Source organism: Acartia tonsa, chromosome 11 (genome assembly GCF_053477335.1).
Source record: "Acartia tonsa isolate MP-2025a chromosome 11, ASM5347733v1, whole genome shotgun sequence".
In the NCBI taxonomy this organism is placed as follows: Eukaryota; Metazoa; Arthropoda; class Copepoda; order Calanoida; family Acartiidae; genus Acartia; species Acartia tonsa.
Window position 1 is genome coordinate 15,987,865 of NC_137270.1, and position 12,675 is coordinate 16,000,539.

Here is a 12,675-nt window from a genome sequence, read left to right on the forward strand (position 1 = left end):
TTTGCATAATTCTGTCACTTATTTTTGGATCAAAGCTGTAGTTGGGGAGAGAAACGTTCAATTCTGCTCAAGTGTCCCAGTATTTTCGATAAAACATGATATATTGCCTCCTAAATCAAAAAACACTTTCTGGCAGTATGAATATCTTTTTAGGAATCAGCCAGATAACAAATGTAGTTGTGTTGACATTCAGCCCTTGACATTCAATGAATACATTGAAGAATTAGTAAAGTGTTATATTTATTATTTTTCAGGATTACAATTTATGCCTGTATGTAAATATTTAAAGGGCATATTCTTATCAAAATATTATTGCACTTAAAATAAAATGTCCAAGAAAATATAATTTGGCATGAAAGTTATCATTTTCAAATAGATTGTAGGAAACAGGCTAAAAGGGTTTATCTCCATAGATTTGATTTTATATTGCTTTACAAATAAAATCAAAATATTAAACTATTTTTGAAAGGTATATCAAACCTGTAGAATCATACTGCACAGCCGAAAATACGAATAGGCCCCTATATAACTTTTTGGGGGAATCTTAAAGTTTATTTTTTACTTTGCTTTGAGAAAGTTTTTACAGATAATTAAGTTTTGTTTTTATTGGGGTAAAATTATCAGCCTTTAGATTCTATTATAGAGTAAAATTAGATCTTTTCATTTCATCTTTCTCAACTTATTAAACACTAATCCTAATATATCAATGAATTAGGGTAAGGGGGGGGGAAGTTTCGGTAAGGGGCTATTCTCGGTAATTTCGACCTACCTTCATTAAATGACCTTTTTCTCCATGTTCCTTTCAAATGACAGAAAAAAAACATGAAAGCAAATTTGTTCCTTATTAAATTGCCTACAAAAAAGTATCAAATGAATTTTTTGTGAGATGAATATTAAGGGTACTTATTGGGTCTCAAAGTCGGACGAAAATTTTTTTTTTCCAAAAATTTTTTAGTAGGTGTGTAAAGATCGACCTACACAAAAATTGGTAAGACCTAGAGCTGATCTGAAAAACTTTTTGAACTAGAAATTGCCCGCTTTTTCCAAATCCGTTGAGAGCTTTAAAATCTGGTTAATATTTTTTTCAAAAATGACCAAAGTTGGCGCCGGGGGAAAAATCGGTAATTTCAAAAGAAATTAAAATTCAACTTTTAAGGTCATGTTTTCATGTTATCTTTTGTCAAATCTATTATTCCATATGGACTTTTTAAGAATTAGGCCTAAAAATGAATAGAACAGATAAAAAACAAAAAAAAAATTAATTTTATTTTTTGAATCAAAATTTTGCGTGGAAAAAATCAAAATTTCTGGTCCTTTGAAAAAAAAATATTTTTGACATAGGAGGAATAGTCCGATCTTTATGAATTTTTTTGTGGTTAATCCCAATCACCTATACTAATTATGATTTATTACGCTTGTTTGGTCGTTTGGCCTTTTTTCATCGATTTTTTAAGGTTAAAATGTAGTCAAGATTTTTTGCAAAGATGACACTTTTGCTTCAAATTCAATTTTTGAGGTCAATCTTTAATCAATTTTCATGTTTTTTGGGCTAAATCTATAGTTCAATGTGAGCTTTTTTAGGATCAGGCCTAAAAAGTAATAAAATACGTTTTTTTCTTATATTAATTTTAAGTTTAAAAAAAAAAAAATTTCGAAAAAAAAAAATCGAAAATTCGCGTCTTTCAAAAAAATTCATTTTTAACATAGAAGGAATAGTCCGATCATTATGAAACTTTTTGTGGATAATCCCTATAACCTATACTAATTATGATTATTTATGTTTGACTGGCCGTTTGGCCGTTTTTCATAGATTTTTTTTAGGTTGAAAAAAATTACCGATATTTCCCCCGGTGGTGGGGAAATATCGGTAACTTTTTTGCGGTCAATTTCGGCCAACTTCTAAAAGTCCTAGGATAATGTCCTTTTAGGACCTGATAGTCCTTTCAGTAAGCTTTCTACTGGTCTTGGTTTTATTTGAAAATATTAATATTTACCCCATTTTTTTTCAAAAAAACCGAAAAAAAAACGAAATTTCCCCCCCCTTACCCTAACATATTTTTATAAGAATAGTTTTCATTCTTTTCATATAAAATTTACCTCCTAACTAATGTTGTGGAAGGGGGGGGGGGTAAATACCCCCCAAAAATAAATAATCCCTAAAAAAAAGAATTTGATGAGCTTTGTGCGCATTTTTACTTCAACTTCAAAATCAAAAGATTATAATTCTCCACCAGATTATACAGTTCTGACCATGATAAAAAATATATGTTATAGTTTATAATGACTGGGTGTGACTAAACAATGCCTATTCAAAAAAAGTAAATTTTTTCCAGTTATTAAGAAAAAAATGTTAAAGTCAAAAATAATTGTCTAGCTTCCATAAAATAGATAAATCAACTTAATCAAACATTCAAAAACTTTATTCTAGGGGCAATATATCTTGGCAGGCTGCCAGGGTAGTGGTACCTTCCCCAAGACTAGTAGAAAACCTTACCATTACCTATTTGATTTTACATTTTACAGGATAATCATATTGGTTTATCAGTTAGCAAGACTTGTAAGTTGGTGATTATGTTTTCATGTAAGGAATGAGATACTACTATTATTAAATTACCTATCGCAAAAATTTTAACCTGGGGGTAAATTTTATTAATTATAAATTATATCCATCCTTTTTATAAAATTTTATTTTGCTTTTCTTTCTGTAATTGTATAAGAAGAATTAAGAAAATTAAATTGTAATTTTTAAAAATAGTTAGAATACCGGATCAAAATATACAGGTAACATTTTTGATAGAATTCCACATTATATATGGTGCATTATTTGCCAAATGTACCACTTTTCTGCACTACCTCTCCGATTTTGTTAATACTCTATATTTTGGTCCGTTGGGTCATTCAAGGATGCTGGGTGGCCTAAAAAAAGTTTCATAGTCCCTGGATGTCTAGATATCTAGCTATCTATGAAGGTAGGTAACAAAAATGTAAAAAAGACCCATTTTTTTCACAATTTTAAAAATTAATTTTTTCATCAATCTTACATCCAATCTATACATTTTATACACCAAAATGATTGTTTATTCATGTAAAAAGCGCACATAATGCTCTTTTGGCCAAAACTCTAATTTTACAGGGTGTCCAACAAAAAGTGTATTTTGGATATCTAGCGTAATACCCAAAATACCTGTCCGAAAAAAGTCATTTTTTTTGGCTTAAATCCTGTGTTTTATCTGTGTGCATATGTGGTATATAACGGTTTGGACCACCCGGGACTATAAGGTTGTCAAATTTCACTTTGGGACACCCTGTAAATGTGAATTTTTGATTTTTTCAAGACACATCATTTGTTATTTATGCAAAAACCGCAAAAACCAAACCGTTTTGCCGTTATTCACCACCAAAGGCGGAATTTTTTTACGTTTTTGCTGTTCCGGAGGTTGTAATGGGCATTTGTGGTAAGAAAACGTTGATTTATCAAGATCCCTCTTAAATACTTTTATTTAGGTAATTCAATTTACTAAATTTCATATTAAGTAAATTTTTTTGTGCAGCTAACCGTTTTTCGTTGAGATGGATTTCAATTGTTAAAACAAGAAAATGAAGTGAATATAACATAAATAATTGCTATAACATAAGTGATAAAAGAAACATAAATCATGTGCATTTGAAATTCCTTTTGACAAAAATCGGTTGGATATACAAAAAAATTTACTTCACATGAAATTTAGTAAATTAAAATACCTAAATAAAAGTATTTCACAGTTATCTTAATAAATCAACGTCTTCTTACCACAAATGCCCATTAGAACCTCGGGAACGGCAAAAAACGTAAAAAAATTCCGCCTTTGGCGGTGAATAACGGCAAAACGGTTTGGTTTTTGTGGTTTTTGCATAAATAACAAATGATGTGTCTTGAAAAGTTCTACAAAAATGAAGAAATAGTCTATGGCCCTAAAACGACTCCTTCCCCCCAAAAATGGGCAAAAACCATCATTTTTCAAAAACATGCACAGGGTGTCCCAAAAGTGTAAAAAATTGTAAAATAGGCAAATATTTTTGTTATAAGTCAAAATCTGTATCTATATGACAGTTTTAAGTAACTTAAAAATAGAAAAAAAATTTAAAAAAAACAAAAATTTTTTTTCTCTTTTTTGAAAATACAGGGTGTCCAAAAAATATGAAAATATTGATCTGGTCAGAAAACACTATGGCCAAACATACTAAGACACATATTAGAGTAATTTGAAAAAAATAGCCAATTTGGACCAAGTTTTAGCTCTACAGACGCAAAAATCACATTTACAGGGTGTCCCAAAGTGAAATTTGACAACCTTATAGTCCCGGGTGGTCCGAACCGTTATATACCACATATGCACACAGATAAAACACAGGATTTAAGCCAAAAAAAATGACTTTTTTCGGACAGGTATTTTGGGTATTACGCTAGATATCCAAAATACACTTTTTGTTTGGACACCCTGTAAAATTAGAGTTTTGGCCAAAATAGCATTATGTGCGCTTTTTACATGAATAAACAATCATTTTGGTGTATAAAATGTATAGATTGGATGTAAGATTGATGAAAAAATTAATTTTTAAAATTGTGAAAAAATGGGTCTTTTTTACATTTTTGTTACCTACCTTCATAGATAGCTAGATATCTAGACATCCAGGGACTATGAAACTTTTTTTAGGCCACCCAGCATCCTTGAATGACCCAACGGACCAAAATATAGAGTATTAACAAAATCGGAGAGGTAGTGCAGAAAAGTGGTACATTTGGCAAATAATGCACCATATAGATTATGATATCTAACTATGTCTGTATGTCTATCTGTATTTATTGTGTGTTATATATTGCAAATTTATTTCCACACAGTTTCTCTGAATAAATCACTGGAGGTATATCATATGATGTTCAGTTTTTATCATAAAAGACCTCTTACTGTCTGTAATACACCACCCTCAATTTGGTTTAAGAGAGTTGTTAAAATATTTATTGCATTTTACCTCTATGACAAAGCCCTGTGCACGCTACTAATATGAACTAAACACACCCTATTTAAATTAAATTATTTTTATTTATCTTTGAAATGATTATCATTCCTAAAGTTTCAATTACATGAAAGAAGGCATCTTAACTTTTATTTTTATAGCTAGTCGGTGTTTTAAGTAAGTAGTAGATGTAAAATTTCCCATAGAATTTAGATATGCAATCGGTTTTTTTTTTGTAGACCTCTTATTTTTAAAGTAATTTAAGTTTTTAAAAAAATTAAGTAGATTTTAAGGTACTGAAACGCAACAAAAGAAAAGGAGAAAATTGTCATTATGAACAAAAATAGTAAGATCTTTAATTTGACACCATACTTTTTAAATTCTGTTGAGTAATTATTGAAATTTTTTTTTAACCTACAAGAATAAAAACTTTGAACTTAATTATATAATTACATAGGCATAAGAAATAGGTGTTTTATATACTTTTAGAATGAGAAAAATATTACAAATCCATTCTAAGCAAAATTGAAATAAAGTAAAAAAAAATAAAAATAACAAAAATGGCCTAACATATTTTATTGTACAGACAACCATCTTAAATTGTTGTTTTGGGGTAAAAAAGGGAAGGGGGTAAAGAGGGGACGAAATAAGTGTTGCCTCTACAATAAAATATGTTAGGCCATTATGTTATTTTTATTTTTTTTACTTTTTTTCAATTTTGCTTACAATTGATTCGTAATATTTTTCTGATTCTAAAGGTATATATGAACCCATATTTTCTATGCCTGTGATAGGATATATTTACGTTCACAGTTTTGATTAAACTGAGGTTTTAAAAAATCGATTTTTCAATAATCACCTGACAGAATTCAAAAGGTAAGGTGTCAAATTAAAGATCTTACTATTTTTGTTTATAATGGCAATTTTCTTCTTTTTTTGTTGTGTTTTAGTACCTTAAAACTGACTTCATTTTTTTTATTAAACTTAAATTACTTTAAAAAAAGAGGTCTACAAAAAAAACGATTGCATATTTAAATTCTATGGAAAATATTACATCTACTACTTACTAAAAACATTGACTAGCTATAAAAAATGCTTGTTTGTAATCTGTATTTGTTTAGTTGTATGAGGTTAACTATCAGATTGATCCACTAAGACTATTGGTTTCATTTGTTGCAGATTATCTTCATATTAATTCTCTAGATTCAACATTGGCTTCATATACAGGAATTTAGTGCTTGATATACAGTCAATTTTACTTTAAAAGGAGAAATGTAAAGCAATAGGTAATTAATCAATTTTAGCAAAAAATGTCTGTTGACTTGATATAAAAAGTGAAAAATGTTGACTTTAAAGTTAATGGTACAGATACATTTACTTAGTAATACTACGCTTTAATCAACCTTCAAATATTTTTCAACATAGATTTAAGTTTTTTAGTGGCTAAGTTACTCTAAAATTATTTGTGCCCGTCTGTTATTTTTTCAGCAGAAAATTTTTTTTTCATGATTGTATGAATATCAACTTACAACATTGACCTATAATTAAACATGGAAGACAACACCCATATGTAACGTAGCCCAAAAGTTTCAAAAGATGACTAAACACAAACAGAAATATAAATTAACATATAGAACTGAAGATAATAAATGTGATGATCCGCGAGGATGGGTGGGGGGAGGGTAATCACTCCTTTACCACCCCCTCGGATGTCCCTTTAACTGCCCCATATCTATAATACAAAGTTGCTCGATGTCTGTCCGTCTAAAGCTTAAGATCTCAGTAACCACTGAATCGATTTGGCTCTACTCTTCAGGGATTATACCTACTGGTCCTGTAACAGCTAGAACTTAAGCTCTAATGTAAATATCATACACATTTTTTAACCAGCTAAGATACTTGAAAATTTGAAAATGAATCTTCTTGTCCTTTGTATTTTTAGACACACAAATTCTTTTTATCCAGAAATTGTTTTAAATATTAGACCAAAAACACGTTAAAATAAACCAAATATGATATACCACATTTTTCTGTAAAGTTTCCCTGGATTTTAATATATGTCCCCTATTAACCCTTAACGGTAGGGGGGGGGGGCGTTTAACGCCCCCCCCATCCGGTTTTTTCTATCTCATTTTCTGTGTGTGAAAGATAAAGAGCCCAAACTGCTTGACTTTTTAAGTATGGGTATGACACATAACTGAGAGTTGGAATTTTTTGAATATCTCCATCCTGGCGGGCACAGGATGCCAGCAAACCTGGCAGGGTCATCCAGGTAAAGAGCAAAAATATTTTTTTGACTAAAACAAAGCATTTTATCATACCAAAATACAAAAAAATCCTCTAGTAGTACATCCTTATATGAAATACAGGTGTTCAAGTCACTTTCAGGTTCCAGGTATGATCCTGCAGGTCCTGATCCTCCAGGTCTCCAGAAATCTTTAAAAGGCTCCTGTGGCCGCAATTTTTGACTTAGAGACTTCAAATTTTAAACTTAAGCTTTTCTTACATGTCTACATAACGTATTAAAATCATGAAGATCTGCCGCCGTTTTCCCGCCGACCGCCGACTGCGGCGGCTGGCAGCTGCCAAGTACAGCTGCGGCCGCTGAAATTTATATTTTGATATTTCTAATGTAAAATTTACATAAAAATAAACATTTTCTGGGAAAAAAATTTTCTTCTAGATTCAAAAATAAGAAAATTACAGCTGTTTGAAATTTCATTATCAAACAGGGGACTTGCACAAAAAAATTTAGCCCTCTAGCTCTAATAGGAACTGAGATAATTAGGGGGGGCGTTGAACGCCCCCCCCCCCCCCGACCGATTAAGGTGCGGCAAGGGGCCCGACTGTAAAGGGTTAAGCTTTAAAAGAGTTAAAGTAATAAAAATAGTTCAATGTTTACTGTTTTTAACCCTTACAGATCGGGGGGTGGGGGGGTCAATATGACCCACCATCTAGTTTTATCAATGTCATAAATAAAGATAGAGAGTTGTGACTTCATGACTTTTTAAGTTTAGTAATTATACGTCGGCAAGAGTTGATCTTATAAGAATATCTGGTCTGTGTCGGTTGTGGCGTCCGATCAAAGTCGGTTAGGTGGCACCAAATTTAGAAAAAATTCTAAATAAATCTTAATTTCTTCATTATGACTTTTGTGTATTAGATAGAGACCTAATTTTTTTTTGGTGAATACTGGGATGTCAATGAACACCTGAGAACAGTGGTGTTGTGACCGTTTGACCGCTTCCTGACCCATTTTATGACCGATTTTATGTCCTGCTTTTTACATGGACTTATATCATGTATTTCGTGGCATTATTTGTGGTACATCCTTGAGCAATAATAAACTTCCGTGAGTAGTAAGGTCATGACTGTTTAACCACTCCTTGACCGATTTTTGACTGATTTTCTATTTCCTACTTTTAATATTCCGTTTGTAAGCTGCCAGCCGCCGAATTTCAAAACAGCTATAGACCAACCAATTTTTTATGTTGTCTTTTATTGTGATCAGAAACAGATAAAAATATTGATTGGCGCCGCAAACCGCCGTTTTACCGCCGTAACCGCCGAAAATGGAGGTTTTCATTACTTGCCGTTTTTCAGCGATGGTCAGAAAAAGTATTTTTTTTGTTATAAAAAAAAGTTCCACCTAAAATTTGGTGATCCTAGCTTAAAATTTGCCGCTCTACTGCTGTTTTAATAATTAGCGGCTGGCCGCTAAAAAGCGGCCAAGGAGCGGGCTGACCGCTATGACTAGAAAAAGTAATTTTCTTTAAATATGCACATGAACCACCAGAAAAAAATTTATGTCTCTAACTGTAACAGGAGCCGAGATAGAGGGGGGGTCAAATAAGCCCCCCCCCCACCCGATCTATTAAGGTGGGAATTGGGGCCCGATCTGTAAGGGTTAATAGGAATATAGAAAATTTTAATTACCCTATACTTTTAATTAAAATATTTATATAAATGTTTAATCATCAAAGACTAAATAAAATTAAAGGTACAACTAGTATCCATAGTACAACATTTACTCCATCTATTTGTCCTTCGGGTCGTAAAAGAAAAAAAAGAAGCATTGATAAAAAAATAGAAGACAGGTATTTTTATTATTTTTATACACTACATATATAGTTAGCTCTCTGATAATAGGTTATTTCATTCTCTCGAATCTAGTTAAATCTAATGTTTGATTGAGTCAAATTTGATTGACAGAAATCTGGGCAAATATTTTACCATTTTTTTAAAAAAAGGAGTACATTAATGCATGAATAAGGTATAACCAACAAGCAAAATAATTCTAAAATAATATTTGGGGGGCAAATGGAGAGGTCGTCAATTTTATGATGTGTTGCCCCCCAACGACAGCTGAAAAACACGTATAGGTTTCGTGATTTTCTTCCGAATTAATTTCGTTATTGGTATGAGCTGACATTAATGTTATATTATTACAAATCACCATCCCATTTCTTAAATTAATTCATAAAACTCTTGCCCTTATTGGTACAAAGACATCTTTACTAATTATGCTTTGGCTATATGCACCTTACCTCTGAGTAAACAAGGTGACAACTTGAGTAAAATTTATGATATAATATATAAACATAATGGCTATATGAATATTTTTGAAATATTTCTATTTCTAGAACGAGGAACATTTTAGAAAGAATTCAGGGACCATCTCCAGCCGTTCCATTTGAGAGTAAGTAAAATATTATTGTAAAGTTGTAACTCATTTCAAACCTTTTCTAGTAAGAGAGGGAAGTTTCTCTTAAAAATTGATATACCAGATCAATAGACTTATAAAGCCCCTGCTATCTTATAATCTACTAGCGGCTTGGCTCCTAGCCTCTATGGGCTTCGCCCAATGAGGTAATGAGAAGTCAACCCTCCTTAATATAAAATTATTCTTAAAGCTAGAGATATTTTCAAAAAAGATATTCTTAGTCATATTGCTCTATGGTAAAATTGAACACAAAACTGGCAAATGAAAATTGTGCATAAATCAATAAAGTTCCCAAAAACTTCCCCTTCAACCTAGCTTAAAGGATTTAAGAAGCAAAACAGTTTTTAGTGTCTAACCTAATAATCATAATCATTTAGTTTTTTTAAGAAAAAATAACTAAGTTTTATTTTAAGCACTGTTATTTCTTAGGAAATTTAAGTGTTAAAGGGTACATTGAGTTAATGTTTTCACTACTAACAAAATATATTGATAATGTTAAACTGTTTTTAACCTATTTTTAAAACGTATATAAAAAATATACTATGACACCAGTATAATCAGACTGCAGAGCCTAAATTTGAATTAAGTCCCCAATAAACTTTTTTGGGGGGGATTTAAATATTAATTTTTACTGTTGCCATGGTCATTTTGACCAGAGCAAAAGGTCTTTTTTTATTTAGGTAAAATTCGTAGCTTTTAGAGTGTTTTGCTTTATAAATATTGTATTCTGGTATAGAGTAAAATTAGGCCTTATGATTTTACTATAACAATTCACTAAAAAGTTAAATCTTTACAATATACCAATGAATTAACATTAACATGTTTGTGTTCTATCACCTATTTTAAACACATAAAAATTGGCTGTAAAGGGTTAAATTTGATGACAACATGACAAGATGACAACAAATGTTTATGCAATACAACAAAATTATTTTTGTCACATATACAAATATAATATAAAATAAGATTATTCAAACTTATTTTTTAAAAATATTTTTAAAAAGTATGTATCTTTTACGTGTATAGTTTTCATTCTTTTCATTTTAATTATATAAAAATTATTTAACTACATTGTAAATAAGTCACTTTGTGAAAACACTCTTTCGGAAATTATAAAGAATTGAAATGAAACAAGAAATCTTATTGGTTTGACTTTAGCATTATGTGTTTTATTGTATTATGTTAAATTTTTCACTGAAATTAATTGTTTTAGAAAAAAAAATATTTCCATTGAACAGAATAATGTTTTTTTTTTATTGTATCAATATAACGTGAATTATATAAAATTGTTCTCTAAGCCACAAAATTACCTCAAGTAAAAAAAACCTTTTGCTCTGGTCAATCTGACCAGAGCAACAGTAATAATTAATTTTTGAATCCCCCCAAAAAAGTTTATTGGGGACTTAGTTCAAATTTGGGCTCTGCAGTCTGATTCTACTGGTGTCATAGTATATTTTTGATATACATTTTAATAATAGGTTAAAAACAGTTTAAAACCGCAGTTACCAAGATCTTAAGTTTCAGTTAAACAGACAGATGGACAGACAGACATCTTATACTTTGCATTATAGATATACATTGTTCAGTCTCATTAATAGGTAAAAATGCTACATATACTATTGTATTATTTATGTATTCCTATCGCTCTATTTTTAGAATTTTAAATATTGTTTTGAAGGTACTTGTCATGTAGAAATACTAAAATCAGGTATTATCTGTCGTTTGGCTGTAGCTGAGGTTGCCTTAGAATAGCGGTGAAGAGAGTGACATAGGCTAGTGAGACTGATTGAGTTAATTACTTATTGTTATTTTTAGAGAGAGATACCAACCGACGATTTCCTTGGGTTTGTTCTCTTAGAAGCTCAGGTTATAGGTAAACTATAGCAAATATTTGAGATAAAATATTTAAATTATATAAACTTTCCAAATACTTGAATTAAGCTTCAAAATGATTCGGCTATTATAAAGTGATGTTCTGCTTATTAGACATAACCATTAAAAAATATTTGTTTATTTAGGGGTTTACATAGATGTGGAGTAACAATGTTGAGCGCCCCTACAAAAGACAATCCTAACAGTCCTACAATTCTTGTTTCAGCTGCTCATTGTAACTATGTATGTAAGGTAAAAGTTGATCAGTTAATTATACAATGTTATATAACTTTAAATCTTTTGTTGTTTTTGCTAGTGAGGAAAAGATCAGCCACAACATTTTAAGCAAAAGCTTTTCCATAATTTAAAACGTCTGTCTGTCCATAAGTCTGTATTAAACATTTTAGGGGAAATGTGATTTTCTCAGCTCCTTTTGCATGGATTAAATAAGTTGGGTATAGTCCTTTTCACGACATCCCTCCATAAGGAGCGATTATTCGTATTTTTCACAGTAGCTTTTCTCCTATTTCTAGCCCCTGCGGGGGGCTCTAACCCTGCGGGGCCAATTACCTAACCCTGTGGGGCAATCACCTAACACAATATAACCTAACCTAACCTAAAATAACCTATAAAAAGCCATTTTAAAAATACGAAGAATCGCTCCTTATGGAGGGATGTCGTGAAAAGGACTATACCCAATAAGTTTAAATTATTCATATTTCCCCAAAGTTTCATCACTTAATTTGGGTTCAAGATTGATTCCTCGATTTTTTCTAGATAGACAGAGAAATTTTTAGGAATTGATTAAGTTCAAATTCTGCATACTTTTATCAGTTAATTTCAATGAGATTTGCTTATTGCTTGGGGTGCTATTTCCAATCATAGATTTTTCAAAATAGACATGTGAGATTTTAGGGTATTAAATAAGATTCATTAAGATTTGCTTATTTTTTTAGGTACTAGATCAATTCCTAGTTTTTCATATTATGTATTTGATTTATTTTAGTTTAATGTTTATTTTTTTACAAAATGGCTCTAAATAAATTTTTCCAGATGTCCATCTATAATTTTTGAGCTTTGCTTTT

The 12,675-nt window shown here is 30.8% G+C and overlaps 1 protein-coding gene across 1 annotated transcript in view; it reads left to right on the top strand.

The window, feature by feature from the left end:
- The first annotated feature begins 9,007 nt into the window (after positions 1-9,007).
- LOC145331146 (uncharacterized) overlaps positions 9,008-12,675 on the top strand; it is a 40,437-nt gene continuing 36,769 nt past the window's right edge. Inside the window, exons 1-4 of the mRNA XM_080175771.1 lie at positions 9,008-9,092; positions 9,639-9,694; positions 11,534-11,591; positions 11,737-11,842. Coding sequence (XP_080031897.1) covers positions 11,762-11,842 — 81 coding nt within the window. The 5' untranslated portion in view covers positions 9,008-9,092; positions 9,639-9,694; positions 11,534-11,591; positions 11,737-11,761. The remainder of the gene's footprint in view (positions 9,093-9,638; positions 9,695-11,533; positions 11,592-11,736; positions 11,843-12,675) is intronic.